General features: G+C 44.2%; 1 protein-coding gene across 1 annotated transcript in view; it reads left to right on the forward strand.

Annotated features, from left to right (window-relative positions):
• The first annotated feature begins 1341 nt into the window (after positions 1-1341).
• SERPINE3 (serpin family E member 3) overlaps positions 1342-18159 on the forward strand; it is a 31530-nt gene continuing 14712 nt past the window's right edge. The window contains exons 1-5 of the mRNA XM_079136186.1: positions 1342-1404; positions 2641-2922; positions 8324-8557; positions 10513-10710; positions 12838-13036. Of these exons, the coding sequence (XP_078992312.1) occupies positions 2664-2922; positions 8324-8557; positions 10513-10710; positions 12838-13036 (890 nt within the window). The 5' untranslated portion in view covers positions 1342-1404; positions 2641-2663. The remainder of the gene's footprint in view (positions 1405-2640; positions 2923-8323; positions 8558-10512; positions 10711-12837; positions 13037-18159) is intronic.

An 18159-nucleotide genomic window follows, 5' to 3' on the forward strand; every position in this document is an offset into this window, starting at 1 on the left:
TTCTCTAAGTGCTGTAGAATAAGTGAACATATTTATTCCCCTATCATACTACTGTTTAAAGTCCAAGGCATGCAATAATAAAATAAATCCAAATTAAGGATTTGGGAAGATTTCATGTGAAATAATTATAGAACTAAAACAACCTTAAGACCTATAATTTATCCCAGGCATAGGTGTCAGCAATACAACTCTGCTTTAATAGAACCCTGCAGAGCTCAGTGGCCCATGCCTGTAATCTCAGCAACTTGAGAGGCTGAGGCAGAAGGTTCATAAGTTCGAGGCCAGTCTGGGCAGCTTAGTGAGACCCTGTCTCAAAATACAAAGAACTGGGATGTAACTCAGTGGTAGAGTACCCCTGGGTTCAATCCCTAGTACTGCAAAGATAAATAGATGATAGATAGATAGATAGATAGATAGATAGATAGATAGATAGATAGATAGATAAAATTACCCACTGATTATAAGGGTATAGGTAGTTAGGTTAAAAATTGTCCTTTAATTTTTCAATTTTAACACCAACAGATGCTTGAGAGATCATTACTAAAAATTGCTTTTGTTTTCAAATCCTTTCTTCTTTCATCTTTAACAACATATAACCCACCATCTACTCTGAGCTTAATGCAATGCTTAAGACCTTAATAAAAATGTAAGTAATTCTGAATCAGTCATGAGAACAGGCTTTTGACAGAATCTGTTCATACTTTTCAAAAATGTACATTTATTCATTGACAAAAAGGTCTCCTCAAATGAATTAATTGTACTTTTTAGCTGTTGTGTCTGAGAAGATTGTAAATAATGCTTTTTTAACCAAAGTGAGAGCGCTCCCTTTTATTAGTAATAAATCAGGCAAGACAAACTGCTCCAACCAGATCGTGCCATATCTTGCTTTGTTTTCCTTCCCTATGGCAGAATTTCATTTGCTAAAAGTTTCAGGTCATACCCAAAGACTGAATTATTGTTCTCTTCACAGGAGGAGGGGAGAAGCATTAGGTACCTGGTACCCAGCAAAAGCCCTACACAGAGTTATCAGTGGAATTCCTCAAAGTGACAAAGGACTGGATGAGGGGTTCCTTGCTGGTACAACCAGGTCACAAGCCTAAGAAGGCTTGACGGGTGTGGCTGGCTCCGTCCCCAGGGTCCCACTCTGTTCCCGATCTGGGCTTTGCTGCTCAGGGTTGGGCTGCTTCTCCTGGCTCCCTTCAGTACCTCCAGGCTCTAGGAATTTGGACCGAGTGGTAGAGACATCGCCGGCAGAGACGGCCGTCGCCAGTTTCCTCCCTGTGCTGTCTTGTGATTCAAAGCAGATTCTGTTCCACTTTTTTAAAAGGGAGCACATTAATGCTGGAGACCCACAAGAACAGAACCAACCAAGGAAGCACAACCGTTTGGTCCAAGAGTCCGTGAGTAAGCAGCTCCTCCCATGGTAGGGTATGTCATGGGGAGCCCGGGGCACTGAGGTCCAGATCCACTTGCTGAGAGCTGAGTATTCTTGTGGGAGGTTATAGGAGCTGCAGGAGCTGTTGAAGTGGGGCTTGAGGCTTTCACAAATGAGCCTGGGCTGGGACCCTCCACCTCCAGGTGCATGCACACACACGCACAGCCTCACTTCTGTGGTACCAAGGACATCCATCTGTACTGCATTTGTGCTTAGCTGCCTGCAGAGAGTTGAAGAACAAGAGATTGGCTTTCTGCGTGGGTCTTTAATGACAACACTGGGAGTCTTGTCCGCAAACTTCTGTAGGAAGTTCCATCTGATTTCAGAGTTAGACCACTTAGCAAAAATTGCTGCTGCTGGATATGTGGCGTAGCCATGGAAAACACTTGCTTTCTCTTCTGATATGAACTTCTAACCTGTGGATGTTCTGGCTTCCCTGGAAGGGTACAGTTCTGGGGTCAGAGTTTACTTTGTTTAATTCTCTTTGTGAAATTGTTCTTTTTATGAGAATAATTCACATCCCAAGAATTCTAGCATTCCAGTTAACGGTTAATTCATGTATCAATATTTTAATGCACTTATATATATTCTTGATAGTAGACCAGTATTTAAGCTAGAGCACTGTTGTTTTCCCCATGGAAATGAGCCACTGAGTTCTCTTAACCTCAGTCACCATCCGTACAGGTGAAATAAAATAACAGCTACCTAGTAAGATTTTTGGAATAATTGAAAATGTACAAAGTCCTTTTTAACATGACAGATTATTGTTATTATTAATAGTAGTAGTCATCATCATAATATTTGTGATAAACAAGGCACAGCTATAAGTTGGTTAAATACAGAAGAAAAGAGTATATGCACTTCTTACATTTCTTTTTCCAACATAATGGTTTGCTTCAGGTATTGCCAAGGCCACATATCCAGTGACAGAAGCAGGTCTTCCAACCCACGGTCTGGTTTTCAAAAGCATCCCAGCAAGTGTGAATATTCCCAATGCTAACACAACAGAATGCAGTAAAGCAACCTGGGCAGGTGGGACTGAGGGTGGGTGACCAGGGAAGCTGGGTGAATGCCTCCCTGCCCTGGCCTTTTCTAGCCGCTAAATACAGAGCGAACAGAGCTGGGCAGCGGGATTTTCTGTGGGACGAGCTGGTTGCATCGCCAGCATCCCTCCTCATCCTGATTCTCTGCCCGCTGAATTGCAGGACCAGCAGCAACAGCAATCTCCATGCCGCCTCTCCTGCATGTCACCCTCTTCCTCCTTCACTTCTGCTTCCCCAGAGGACACAGCCACCTCCCCCAAAGCCTGCTAATGCAGAAGACTGAGTTTGCACTTCGCCTCTTCCGAAGCGCAGCAGCAGGTAGAAACGGGACAAACTTTGTCATCTCTCCCACCGGAGTGTCCCTGCCCCTGGAGATCCTGCAGTTTGGAGCCCAAGGGAACACTGGCCAGCAGCTGGCAGGCGCCCTGGGGTACACCGTGCACGGTAAGAGGCCAGCCACATGCACACTTCTTTGCCTGCTCACTCTTCACACCTACTCTTCTCATTCTCTCTCTGCTCAGGTGATGGGGGTAGGCAGGCAGGAGGCCCCAGTGGTGCTGTCATGCAGAAGGATGACCACTGGGCAGGAATGCAACAGAAGCATTCAGACTTTGGAATGGTGGTTACCCTTGATTTTTAAAGTTCACTTCTAGCATCAGATTCCATGGCAATATTTTGGTTCCATGGCCTTTTATAGTCCCAGAAAGTGTTACAAGCACCTTTTAAATATTAATTAACTTAATCGCCACAACAACCCCACTGAGGGTGGTGATTTTATTATCATCCTGATTTTGGAAATGAGCAAATAGGCACAGAGAGTGGCAGCATCTTGTTAGAGGTCACACAGCCAATAAGGGGCAGCGTTGGATTCCAGTCCAGAATCTCTGGTTGCAGAGCCCATGTTTTCTATGAATCTGTGACTTCTGGCCAGTGTCCAGTCTGCTGGCTTATTTTTATGGATTCTGTATCTTAGAGCATCTCTGCCAACAGCAGCAAGTCTCTTGAATATAGCTCAGTCTGAGCTGAACTATGCTCGGGACCAATGAAAGGCCTGGTTTTGTTGCCCACCACCAACTCCATGCTATGGCACACGCGGGCTTTTCTTCTCTATCTCAGAATAAGATGTCAGTAGAAAGGATGGGAGTGAACTTCACATAAATTAATATTTGCCAGAAAGTGTAAGAACCATACCAAGACAGCCTGGCAAGAATTTTGAACTAGCAAGTAAAGGTCAGCACCCAACATGTCAGGCCCTAAGGTGCACAGCTGAGCTTCTGACCCTCCAAAACAATGATGGTGACTGTGCCAGCTGACAAGTGTGTGTTCTCTCTGGGGATACTGAAGCTGAAGATAGCTTATGGAACTTAATTGTTCTCAGCAAGTATGTCCCAGCAGTGCACAGATTCAGACTTATTCTTCAACTTCATTAGGTCCGGTGCAAGGCAATTCACCCAGGGTGATGGATTGCCCACTGCGTGTATTGGTGCAAACATGTTAGGAAAACCCTGAACACAGGCAGCTCAGCCTCAGAGGAGCAAGACACATAGAAATACACTCTAACCCTGCACCATAAGTGCATTTGTGTGAGATAAAGTAGTACAGGAAAGGGAATGATTTATTCCCCTGGCAGATTTGAAGCCTCCCCAGAAGACATGACATCTGAGATGGGTTATGAAAAATAACAAGGAATATGAAAGAAAGGGCAGGCATTTCAGTCTTAAAATAGAGACTCACTGAAGTCAGGATTGGGAGAAAGATGGAGATGCAAGAGCTGCTATCCTGCAGAGAAAGGAAACAGTGTGATTGACTCTTGGTTGTTGTTTACAGCATCAGTGCCTGGTAACCAGATGGGAGGATGATCAGGATTTCCTGTCAGCCCATTCAACAATCACCAAAGGTCAAGAATGCCCAATAGTCAAACTCTGTGGAACAATGATGCCATTTGCCTGGCATGGCAGCACATGCCTGTAATCCCAGTAGCTCGGGAGGCTGAAGCAGGAGGATTGTAGAAATTTAGTGAGGCCCAAAGCAACCTAGTGAGACCCTGTCTCTAAATAAAAATAAAAAGGGCTGGGGATGTGGTTCAGTGGTAAAGCACCCCTGGGTTCAATCCCCAGTACCTTCCACCCAAATAATATTAATAATCCCAAATAATAATATTAATAATATTAATATTCTTAACCTTAAACTGCTTTATTTATCATATGGAACCATAACTGTTGTGAACAAGAATGTGCCATTTTCAGAGTTCTGGTTAATAGAACATCTCTGTGCTTTGGTTTGCATCAGGTTAGCTCTGAAAATCATGTGGACACTACTTAACACTACACACCAGTGCCCACTACTACCCAGGCCAGTCTTTTCTTCAAGACTGTGTAAAGTCAGCAGCAAAACACACCCAGGTTCAGGGGCACTATGCCTGTTAAATCAACAGGAAGATTTCTCCAAGTCTGCTGTGTGACACAGCTGCATTGTCCTCTTGCTGTGCATTCAGACACTGTGTGACAACCAGGAGCTTTGCCAGGGTTCCTGCCTACTAGTCTTGAAGCACAGTGTGAGATTCAGAACAGACACCAGAGATGTGTCAAAGAGCACCTTGTTTTCACTCCAGGAAACACAATTTCCCAATGTCCCAGCTTCTCAGGATCATCGTTGTCCTGCTAGATTAATAAATTTAGAACACTTCAGTGTTTTCTATTAAGCACAAGAATGGTACTAGGAACAGAGACCTCAGAGAGGAAAGGTGGTCTGGCCCCTGGAAAGAATTGTTTCCTGATACATATGGAGTTACTTTTATCATCATGATATTATTTGATCCTCGCAGAAACCATACACAATATTAAGCCTTTCTTCATATTTCTAATTTATGAATAAGAGCGAATGACTTGGCAAAACTCAGCTCACGTAGGCAAATGCCAGAGCCAGAATTCAGATTACATATTTTCTGACTAGACATCTTACATTCTTTTCACAACCCCTCGGCTCTACTCTAAGCCATGGAGCAGTTGCATAAATATATAAGCACCCTGCCTTCTCTGTTGCTTGCCGAACATCCCCATTATCCTCTCAGCCCAACCAAACTCGCTGGAGAGCACTCTAAGCCCTCTTTTGCTTCTCTGGCAATTAAAATGTTAGCATCCAAAAGATAATCCTTGTAGTTTGAGAATTTTATACACCTTAACCTTACAAAGTCAAGGTCCACCAGATTCAGTGTCCTATTTAAGAAGGTTAATGAAGCAGATTTATTTAAAAAGGAAGGTACTCTCCATGCCAGTCCCTCAAATGAACTGAAAGACTGTTTTGCAGCAGGATCCTTGACTTCCCTCTGGCACTTTCCATTGCTCTGTACCCATCCCAGGGACCCTCTCCTCAAACCCTTCACACCTCCCTCACTATACCCCTGGTGTCCCACAGCCCCTGTGGCTTTCTTTTCTTTGTCTTCCTTCTCTCACTCAGCATTTTGTTAGAACCATCTAATTGTGCCCCCTCTCGAAGCAAGAAAGACAGCTTTCTATTTCAGAGGTAAAAGGCAGAGAGAAGGCAAGCCAGTAGTGACAGGAATCTGCTTCAAGGACTGTGGGAGAAGCGGGTTCTCGCTCTCACATCATTCACGTCTGATCCATCACAGAAAAGGAACTGGAATATAGCAAATGCTGCAGAACAGGAGGGTGCTGGCTTCACAGCCACCTTCACCCGCAAGAGAACAAAGCACTCCCAAGCAGTGTGTCCGCAGCTCCTCACCCTGTGGGTGACAGGACGTTCACCGTCTACCCACAACTTGGTGACACTGAGCCCGTGAATGGACTTCTCTGGCTCAGCTCCCTCATCTATAAATGGGGACCACAACAGTCATTCATTTACAAGACTGTTAGAAGAACTGGATGTGATCAGGAATGCAGGGCACTCTGTCTGTGGACACTGCCAGCCTTGAGTTGCTCTTATTTCTGGCAATGCATATCTCTGTGTGCCAATGGGCAAGGCCAGGCCAGGCTCAGGTGGAGATAAGATTTTATGCTAAAATTGACTTCAAGCCAGTTTACTTTGCTCTGTTTGTTTGTAAGAACACTAGCTCCCAGCCCAGAGAAGGTAGGGGGACAGAGAAAAAGCTCAAGACCACCCCTAAGGTCACTCTACACTACGGATTAGTGAAATGTCTCAAGGCTCCTCTACGACAGTCAACATTCTACAGAGATAGGATCCAGAAATACAGATGACCTTCCTGGGTAAAGTAAAATCTGACTGTGAGGACTTTCATTTCTTTTCCCACTATATTACAATGCAAGAACTCAGGTTAGACTGAAATTCATGTGATCAAGTACTTTTTTATAGTTGTGGACTCTAAGAAGCAGTTTCAAAGATTCTAAGCAGGATCCTAAGTAGTGAATGATTTGTAGATGAATAACATCTGCCCAGTACTATGGTCAGCAGCCTGAGGACCACAGCCAGGATGAATTCTGGGTACTATGCTCCCTCCCAAAGGATGTGAACCAAGCTACTCAGGAATCTGCTGCTGCCTCCTGGCTCAGCCTCTGCAACCTGAAGGATGTCCGAGTGGCACTTTCCATTGCTGAGTGAGACAGGTATCCTGGTATGTGACATGGCAAGGTTAGCTGGGGAGGTGGTGTGGGAAGAGGGATCCAGCATTATGTCTTGCAGGGAGGGTTTGGGGACAGCTACAGGGATGTGCCTGACAGCAAGGAGAGGCACAGAGGAGAACAGGAAGGAGGTGTCCTGCAGGCAACCTGCAGGGGAGGGAGGCTTCACCTTCGGAAACACCAGCTTGTGGGATGCCTTGGGAGTCTAGAAGCTGCAGCTTGCAAACAGGAACATGAAAACAAAATCCACTATGGATTATGGAGAGAAGGTAGCAATCTCCTGTGTAAATAGTAAATAAATAGAAATCTAGCTGCCATCCAGGGGGTGGAAACTAGTCACTCCCTAATTGCTTATTTCCTCAACAATCTTGCAGCTTCTCACTGATATAATAACACAAGCTGGCTGCTGAGTTGTAGGAAGAAGGGGGATGGGAAGAGTTCTTACCTTTCCTCTGTATTTTTTCAAATTGAAAGCGTAGTTCTAAAAGAGTCTGCTTGGGTTTATGACATGCAGTCACACGAGGCCCCAGGAAAGGTATCTTGACAACACAACATCCTGACCACTGCCCATCATGGTTACTTGTGTCATTGAATGTAAATCTCTTGACTTTGTAAATGTTTGAAAGCCCTTCACCCTGTGCTTTGGACCTCATTTTCCCAGCTCTAGACCCTCTAGTCCAACGCTCATCAACAGTCCTAAATCAGGATGTTGGGAAAGAACAGCTCCTTATGTTAGTTGACTTCATTGCAGCCAGATTTTTTTTTTTTTTTTTTTTTTTGGTACTGGGAATTGAGCCTAGGGATGTTCCACCACTGAGCTACATCCCCAGCCCTTCCGTCTCTCTAAATTGCCTAGGCTGGCATTGAACTTGCCAGTCTCCCAAGTAAGTGGGATTACAGGCGTGTCACTGCACCCCACCGCAGCTGGATTTCCTTCAGATCTAGCATGGTTTCTTCCTAGCTGTTTTCGTTTTTTGGTTTTTATTCTAGGAATCAAACCCTGAGCCTCAGACATACTAGGCAAGTGCTCTACCATGAGCTGTATCCCAGCAGTTTCTTCCCAAACAGCCAGACTGATTCCTGAGCGGGCTGAGCTCTGACTTTTCCTGATTGACTAAGCACCAGATTTCAGCTTATGAAACAAGAGTGCTTAGCTGGGGTCCCGTCTCCATGCAACACGTAGACGGGCACTGTGCTAACTCCTTCCTCACACTCTCCATTGAACGCTTGTCCTGCCTTCTCTTTCACAGACCCAAAGGTGAGAGATGCCCTGCGTGCCGTTTATGCCACACTGCGCAACTCCAGCCACAGCACTGAGATGGAGCTGGCCTGCACCCTTTTTGTGCAAGCTGGGATGCCGCTGTCTCCCTGCTTTGTGGAGCAGGTCTCCTGGTGGGCCAACAGCAGCCTGCAGCCAGTGGACCTCAGCGAGCCCAACAGCACTGCCATCCAGGATAACAAAGGGGCATCCAGACCAACCACAGGTAAGAGAAACCGTCCTCCCCCACAAGGTTAACTCGAGGGCTGCAGAGGCAGTATCACCCCATGCTTGCCAGAAGCCATGGTGATGGGCACGTGTGCTGGGCTCCACAGCAGCACGAGTTTGTCTTCTTGGGAGAGCCTCCCCTTGAATGGCCTGCTCTGTGAAACAACTGGAGCTGACTTTGTCCCCATCCCCACCCCACATGCGCGCGTGCGCACAGAAAAGTGCTCCTTGGAGCCTCCACCTCTGACACACCCTTCAGGCTTTGTCCCATGTCATTGTTCCCACTGAGCTCTGCGTTCATCTATAGTTAATTAACCCCCTGTGATAGCAAAATGTAAGAGGGGCTGAAAAACAGGTTTTTTTGGGGAATTTTGGATAAGGAAATAATTCAAAAGAAGAAAAGGTTATATTCAATAAGATGATTAGTTCAGTTTCATTGAAGAAAAATACATTTATAACCTAACTGTCCAGCAATGAGGGATGATTCAGGGAGGTCTGGCACCTGCCACCTTGCCCTGTAATTCTTAGTGAAAATGACAAAAATCATTAATATTTACCTAGCCCTTAATTTATTTCTCTAGCACTGTTTGAAATTCATTATCTCAGTTCAGTTTCACATCAATCCTAGGAGAGAGGTGGTAGTACTGTCCCATTTTAAAAATGGAGGAACTGAGGCACTGAGACTTGAGCCCTCTGCCTGCCCCGTGTCCACAAAGCCAGGATTCTAACACAGGGGTGTGACTCCAACGTCCTTGGTAATGACACTTCTTACCCAGAAATATCGAGAATGCTCAACACACAAAGCTGTTTAAAAAGCAGAATAGGAAGTGAAAGGATGTACACTTACTGAAAGATGTATTTGCGATATTCCCTCCATCTTCTCCAGGGCTTCATGACATGAGGTCAATTTACACAAAATGGAAATTCTCTCTCACCTCCTTGTGCTGCCAAGACACCCCCACTCCTGCCCTCTGCAATCACTAGCTCTCTCTCAATTCCTGAACAAATTCGTCCTCTAAGAAAGGGTGGCCATTAGTGCAGCTATACTGGGTCTGAAGCCAGGTTCATCCAGTCTGAATTCAAGGTTTCTCTCCATCGGGTAACTAGATCGATGGTGGCTTTGCCCATCACAAGTACCTGGCATTGACCAACTTCTCCAAGCATCTGTGAAGTGAGGAATAACAGGGGCGAATCAGTGAGAATTTGTTCAAGTATCTAGAACAGAGCCCAGTGCAAAGAATGTGTTTATTAAACAAATGAAGGGTCAAAACAAAACTGTCCCTGTAGCAGTGATCTGCCTGTCCTCTTTCTGGTAATGCATGAAACTTTAACCACAGTCCTCCAGAGATAATGCTCTGGAAATTACAGTTCAGCAGTGGTCAGTAGAGATCTAGGAGTGACATGATGTGGCACCTCCCTGTCACTGCACCTAGTTCCTCAGGGTCTGCCTACTAGAGAGGGAACAGCTCCAGACAGAGCCAGAGAGAGTCTTTCAAACTGCTCAGAGCAGAACAAAGTTGTGTCCTCAGGAACAGCTCTTCAGAAGCCGGTACATATTCCACCATTAATGGATATTAACAAGTAGGCTGCAGCTCACCTTCTGAAATGCCTCAGTGTCCCCCAGAGCCTGTGGGCAGGTGTCAGGGACTCAGACTGACTTCTGAGTTCTCACTTTCTATTCCCACCACCCCACCCCAGGGCAGCAAACTGAGAGCAGCCCACTGTGACTTCAGGTCTCTTGGCAGTACAAGCAGTTGAGATAGGGAATTAAAGCATTTTTAGGAAATTGAAAAGACACTGGGAAACATGAGAGAGAGAGAGAAAGACAGAGAGAGAGAGAGAGAGAGAGAGAGATCTTGCTTTTGTGTTTTAACTCTGCATTCCTTCTCCACACACATACTATGTTTAGTTCAATCATAACATACTTTTACACCCCTCCTCTGCTGCTTGCAGATAAGAGCCCAGGTGGCCTGCCGTGGGAGCAGATCAGAGCAGCATCTGCTCAGCTTGCACTGGTGAGCACCATGACCTTCCAAAGCACGTGGCGGAGGAGATTCTCCTCCACCAACTCACAGGCCCTGCCTTTCACCTGTGCTCTTGGCCGCGTCTTCCAGGTCCCCATGATGCACCAAATGACTGAGGTCAACTACGGTGAGTCCTCCTTCCTCTGGGCTGTCTGAAGTGGGAGGAAGCACCAACCATGTGGGCAGGAGAGGGAAGACCAGGCCTCTGCTCCCAAAGGACCAGGATTGAGATATGTCTCCATGTGGGCCCATCCTCTGGGCCACAGCTTTGGCCAAAGGAAAGTCCAGGGTGACAGGAGACTTAGAGAAAGGGGTCTGTGTACCATGTGTGCTGACAAGACAGTGTGGACACAGATGTGGAAGAGAAATTGGATTCATTTCATGCTTGAAATTTCATGCTTGAAATTTCCTTCTGCACTTAGTAAGAATGGAGTTAATGTGAAACCAAAAGTGTTTGAAACAAACTGCCTCCCCTGGCAGGCACTCTGATAAAATGGGTGCTGAACAAGGATGAATATTGAGACTAGAAGGCTCCCCAAAGCCTCCCAGACCGATAATCCCACTGGTCCTGAGATGCTATGGTTCTGTGTACCCACCTGCTTGACGGTCACTCATGTTGGTCAGGTAGGGGTGCAGGGTGGGCGTGCCCAATGCTGGTACATGCCTGGCAGTCCCCATCACAGCAGACTGCCGTGTGCAATGCACTCCAGTGAGCCCTGCACCACAGAGGAGCCCAGGCCCCACCTCTTGCTACATACTTCTTCTCCCCAGCCACGTCTCTCAATTTTGCTTGAGGTTCAGTCTCCAGTGGCCCGTGGGGCTTATTATGTTCTTATTCAGGGAAAAACAGTGAGATTTCAATCAGCATCTTTGGAACTTTGACATTTAGAAAGCTAGCAAGTAGTCCTGCTTTGGTCCCATCCAGCTGCATGTGAGTGCTCAGTAAAGGTACTCATCTGTTTATTCAACCAATAATTACTTGTGGAGGTCAAGTAAGATGAGAAGAACATCTATTAGATAAACAAATATGCAAGAACAGTTTATTATAGTTCTTACTCTTATCATTTTATCATTGCTGTTGTGACTGTGCTAGTTGTTTTGACTGTTGGCTGGGGGATGGCAGGCAGGATCTGGGTGGCTTTTGATCTTCCCAGCACACACAGAGTGCAGTGCATGGTGGCTGGCACACCATGGACACTGAATAAGTAACTACAGAGTAGCTGAAATATGTACTAGAACAGGGTCCCTACCTTTTCCTGCTGAGCCTAAGATTCTGGCTTCACAGCCAGCCAGCTCTGCTGTTCCCCAATACACGCCAGGGCCTCATTCCTGAAATCCTCCCAAGGAAGAGATCTGGGCCGGGGTCCACCCGAGGCTTGCTGCACCCTGGATTGCCTACATGACTCACTATCCTTTCCCTGTCACTGGGACCAGGCACTGTCTGTTTGTTCACTAGCAACTCTTGCTAGGTCTTTCTGCCAGGTCATGTATCTGCTGCCACCTGCCACCTGACCCATCACACTTTTCTGAAATCATGTTCTGCCTGGCAGTCTAGACTTGTCCTCAGCCAGACATTTTCATTGTCCATGGCCTCCCAGCGGTCCTTCCTGGGACCTGTTTGTTTAGTTCACAGGTTATGATTGGTCAGTCTCCAGGTCAAATGTAGCCTGGACGCGTGGTTTTTATTTTGATCTGTTTAGTGCTTTAAAGGTTGGGAAATCTCATAGGAAATCTGGACTTAGAGTTTTAATTGAAAGACAGGGAGAACTAGCACAAAAGGCCTGGGTCCCTTAGGCTAGGATTGAATGGGCTGCCCCTTTAAAACAGGGTATATGGGGGCTGGGGTTGTGGCTCAGTGGTAGAGCACTTGCCTGGCATACGTGAGGCACTGGGTTCGATTCTCGGCACCACATATAAATAAATAAAAGAAAGGTCCATTGAAAAATAAAAAATATTAAAAAAAGAAAAGACAGGGTATATGGTTCTACCCTGTGCCATCATCCCCATCAGACCCAGCCACTGCAGCCCTGATGACTTAGGCCCTGTGAGAGTGTTTTAGAGACTCTGAGCCTTAGGATCAGTGAAGGGACCATGTCACCCGACAGTCTTCAGCTTCAAGCTGCTCTCCGAGAGCGAGGAGATATTTTATTTCACTATTTGCAATCCTATAAACATTCCTCTTCCCATGTTGTGGCACCATTTGGTCCCCCTGGCTCCTGAGACAGAGCTAAATCCTGACCCACTGAATCCCCAGGCCAGTTTCAGGACTCGGTGGGCCATCAGGTGGGAGTCCTGGAGCTACCTTACCTGGGAAGCACAGCAAGTCTATTTCTCGTGCTGCCCCGCGACAGAGGAGCCCCCTTGGGCCACATTGAGCCACATCTCACAGCCAGAGTCATCCACTTCTGGACCACCAGGCTGAGAAGAACCAGGATGGATGTGTTCCTCCCCAGGTAAGTGCCTACTTCCCCTTTACAGCAGCCACAGGGCCCGGCTGTAGAGCCAAGTGGTCTGATTCAAGCATCTATCCTTACCCACTGGGCTGGCTTGTCTAGTGCACTTCTAGAGCTTAGGACAATGGGAAATTACCCTAGAGTCTGAGTCCATTTCAGGGTCACTGCTGACCAGTGCATGGCACATCCCAAAATGAACTCACTTCCTGGGGTTTCCCCCACGATCAAATACTTTGCCTCCACTGGGTCTTTCTGCCAGGGCCTCTGTGTCTGCTGCCACTTGACACCTGACCCATCACACTGTTTTGAAACATGCTCCCACACCCCCTGCTCCAGCTTCATGCCACTACCAGTTTTCAGGACAGCAGAGGAAGCCAGTGCTGCTCCCTTGAAAGAATGTGCCCCAAATCTTATCACATCCAATGAGTAATACAACTATCATTTCCCCCGAATTAAATAGGAAAGATGGCTTATGAAACTAAGCAAATAAAATTCTGATTATAAGCCAAATTAAGGCATAAAAATGTGAGACCTAAAGTCTCTGCATTGAAGTTTCTCATTTGTTCTAGATAGAGGGAACCCCTTCTTTAAGAAACCCCAATAAGTATACATACAAATTTCCAAGTTAAACTAGATTTTGCTTTTCCAAAGCATAGTGTTAGCTGAACTCATTACTTTATAAAGGGATTCCACCAAGGACTTCTTTAAATGATGAGCTTCTCTGGTGCAGTTGAGATCAGAGTGAATTTATCATAAATTTGTAGACCAGCAGTAAGGAAGGACGTGGTCCAGGGCCTCCTTTGCAGTGTGTGATGTCATGCTCCCATCCACCGGTGGCTTAGCTCTCACTCCACGGCCAGGGCTCTCAGCAGGCGAGGGCAGTGGCCTTGGCAGTTCTTCCTTGAGCAGTTAAAAATAAGTCTGTGTGCTGGAACAAAAACACACAAAGAGACCCAGGGAGTTAGGGCCAAGGTCTAAAGTGGGATCAGGCATAGCCTGGGGCAGAAGGTCATCTGAACTCTAAGACAGAGTCTATCTCTCAAAACCAAATATTCAGACCCCAAACCAAAGCCGCAAGCCTGGATATTTCAACAGATCTTGAGGCATGGAGCTGAAGCAGACCCCTGTCTTCCTGTTATATCTGAGAGAAGCTTAGTGAGGAGAAGAAAAGGAGCTGTTACTGTCAAATGTAGAGAGAAAATGCAGCCTGCTGCAGGGGTTCACTACAGTCTTAGGATAAAGATGACTGCCTCTTCCTGCAACAGCTGATGTAAGCAAGGAGACCCAGGGAAAAGCCCAGCTCTGTTGAGAACTCTCCAGTCTCCTCCCAGGGTCTGGCACTGTTTGATCTCCCTGGCTCCTCCAACAGAGTTAATTCCTGACCTGCCAAATCCCCAGGCCAATTCCAGGACTCTACAAGACCCTGGGAGGAGATAGTGGAGAGTTTCAGAATCACCGCTCATGGCACAGATTGAAGTGAACTTGCTTCTTGGGGTCTTCCCAAGACCAGATACTCTGCCTCCACTGGGTAGACTGGAGCCCTCAAGACCCCTGCTCCACCTTCGTGCCACAACCAGTTCTCAGGACAGGGGAGGAAGCCCAGTGCTGCTCCCTTGAGAGAATGTGCTCCAAATCTCCACTGTCTTCCAATTCTGCCTTCAGGAATCCCAAACCTTCCGGCAACAATCCTGAAAAACACTGGAGAACAGGGGAGGGAGAGAGGGAGGGAAGGCAGGGATCTTAGTGAACTGTTGATTAATACTTGATTTCATTCCGATCAAAGTTTTTAGAATCTCCCTAAGTCTATCAAGCCTCTTACTCAAGAAGGGTAGAAGTTTCTAGGAAAATAAGACCCTTTCACAAACAAAACTAAGTAATTTTTTAAATTTAGCTTTAAAGCCTTTAGGGAATAAACTGACAATAAGTAAAAACTATTTTAGGTCTAGCTGTAGATATGAACTTTGGACCAATGGTAGACACAAAGTCAGCTTTTGGGCAAGAATTTACCTTTTGTTCCCTCAAATCATTCATTCACAATTTAGTATAACCTGCTCTGCAGTCGGCATGCCATTTTCATTAAAAAAGAGCAAGAAATTTTACACACTGTGGGTAACAATGCAGAAATTTTGTGACACTGAGATGTGTTTTTGGGTTAAACATCGCCAAGCAGTACATTGGTAGATTCTGGCTAAATTATGATGTCTAGCTTCCAAAGTAACCATTTACTTATAAAAAAAAAAATAAAATAAAATGCATAGGGACCATTAGTCTTCATTATGAATGATTAACTTATTGAAGAAATAATCAGAAAACTAAGAATGAGTATTTAAGGATCATATACATCCATAATCATATAATGCTCCACAAAGACTAATAATGCCAAATACACATTTAACAAATAAAACATTTGGTGATTAGGTTTACATGGTAGGAGGTTGAACATGAGCATTTTTTTCTTATATTAGGTATGATAATGTATTAGCCTGTTTTCCATCGATTTGAAAAAATACCTGAGGCTAGGTACTTTACAAAGGAAAGAGGTTTATTTAGTTCACAGTTTTGAGGTCCAAGAACATAGGGCTGGCATCAGCACAGCTCTGGTGAGGGCTTTCTGGCTACATCACAATATGGCAGATAGCATCATGGCAGGAGCCCATGCAAGAGAGAGAGATCACATGGAAGAACAGGATGCTAGAAAGATTCGGGGTCTAGGCTTGCTTTTTTTTTTTAAACACAAATTGTAAAAAGCTGTACTAATGTCTTTCAAGGGTCTTGCTCCAGTGACTTAGTCTCCTTCCACTAGGCCATACCTCTTAAGGTTCTGACACCTCATCACCATCACACTGTGGCAAACTTCTAGCACACAAGTCTTTGGGGAACACACCCAAACCAATTCTAAACCACAGTAGATATGTCTTTAAAGTCCACCAGGTCTCATATATTCAAAGCAAGTTTTACTCCTTCAAGGAGTTCTTAATCATCATCATGGGTGGTCTATGCTTTTCTAAGAAATTTTTTAATCCACATACCTTAAAATTCATTCTCAATATGCACAATTCATAGGTTTTTAATATATTCACAAAATTGTTCAACTATCACTACTATCAAATTCCAGAACATTTTTATCAGGAAGAAGAATCCCCACACCCATTAGTGATTGCTCCTCAGAACCTTCCTCCCAGACCCAGGCAACTAGTCCACTTTTCTCTGTGAATTTTCCTCTTTGGATATTCCATGTAAATTAGGTAGACTTTTGTGTATGAATTCTTTCACTTAGCATGAAGTTTTTAAAGTTCATCCTTATTATAGCTTGAATCAGTACTTCATTCCTTTTTATGACTGAATATTCAGTCGCATGGATACTACATTTTGTTTAATTTAAATTTGTTATAAATTCATTAATTCATAAATATTTGAGTTCTGAGACCCTTTTCAGTTAGTTTCCACTTTTTGTCAAAAAAAAAAAAAAAAACAGAAACATCTTTGTATTCGTTTACGTTGCTCTGGATTGAAAAATACATGCATATGAAATTTATGTATTTTGTGTGGCTATATATTTTCAAGTGTCTTGGATATACACCTAGCAATAGAATTGTTGAATCACTTGGTACCCCATTTTGAGGAACTTCCACAATGTTTTCCAAGTGACTATACCATCTTACATGTCTTCAAGTTATCTGTGGGTAACAATCTCTCCACATTCTTATCAACTGTGCTACTGTCCATCATTTCTTATACAGCATCTTAGTTGGTATGAAGTGGCATCTCATTGTGGCTTTTATTTGTATTTCCCTAATTATTAGTAATGTACAGCATATTTTATGCACATGTTGATAATTCATGCATTTTTTTGAGAAAAAATATCTATTTAGATCCTTTTCCAATTTTTATTTATTTGTTTGTTTGGTTGGTTGGTTGGTTTGGTATTGGGGATTGAACCCAGGGGCACTAACCACTGAGAAACATCCTCAGTCCTTTTGTATATTTGATTTGGAGACAGAGTCTTGCTAAGTTGCTCAGGGCCTTGAACTTCTGATCCTCTTGCCTCAGCCTCCCAGGCCGCAGGGTTTACAGGCATGTGCCACCACACCCAGCTCTTTACCCTTTTTTAAATTGGTTGTCTTTGTTGTTGAGTTGTAATCATTTTTCATTTCCCCCTATTAGATATATGCTTTATAAATAGTGTCTCCCATTCCGTGTGTTGTCTTTTCATTTTCTTCACCTTCAAAGCACAGAAGTTGTTCATTTTTAAGAAGCTCAGTCCATTTTTTTAATTTTCTTTCTTGTGCTTTTGATGCCATATCTAAGAAACACTGCCTAACCATGCTCACAGAGATTTATGTCTATCCTTTTTTTTCTAAGAGTTTTATAGGTTTATCTCTTATATTTAGGCTTTTGATCCATTTTGAATTAATTAGTTGACCCTTAAACAACATGGAGGTAAGGGGAACCAACTCCTTTGCAGTAGAAAATCTGTGTATAATTTTTGATTCCCCCAAAACTTAACAACAAATAGCTTGTGGTTGACCAGAAGTCTTACCAATAATGTAGAGTTGATTAACAAATATTTTGTATAATATGTGTTTACATGTGAAAAATCTTCTAGCAATCACTTTTTACTGAGATACCCAATGTACTGGAGAAATGACCTGCTCATGCAGAGATGAAAGGGTCATATGGTTATTTCAAGATGATATAATACTTGAGCTCACCATAATAACAACGGGAGGCAGTTACAAAAGCATTACATTAGAACAGAGTGTACTACAGTTAATTTTATGTTGTTATGATTCACACTCCATCTTTGCATTTGTCTATGTTTCTCTGGATTGCAAATGGTGCCATATATAGCGGTTTGTAATATGTCAAAGTTGTGATAAATTTTAACTTTTATAATGGATTTGCATGCATCTTACTATAGTAAATGGTTAAATAGACTATTATTTATATATATATTGTGCATTCATGACCTTTTTCTTAATGTTTTTGGTATTTCTAGACTATATATTTAGACTGAGATAGGTTTTTTTTTTCCCCCAAATTGTCACAAATCTCCAGAAAAGAAATGAAATGAAAATCCAATATAAGTGGACCTGTGCACTTCAACTGATATGTTCAAGGTT

Source organism: Sciurus vulgaris (genome assembly GCF_902686455.1).
Source record: "Sciurus vulgaris genome assembly, chromosome: 4".
In the NCBI taxonomy this organism is placed as follows: domain Eukaryota; kingdom Metazoa; phylum Chordata; class Mammalia; order Rodentia; family Sciuridae; genus Sciurus; species Sciurus vulgaris.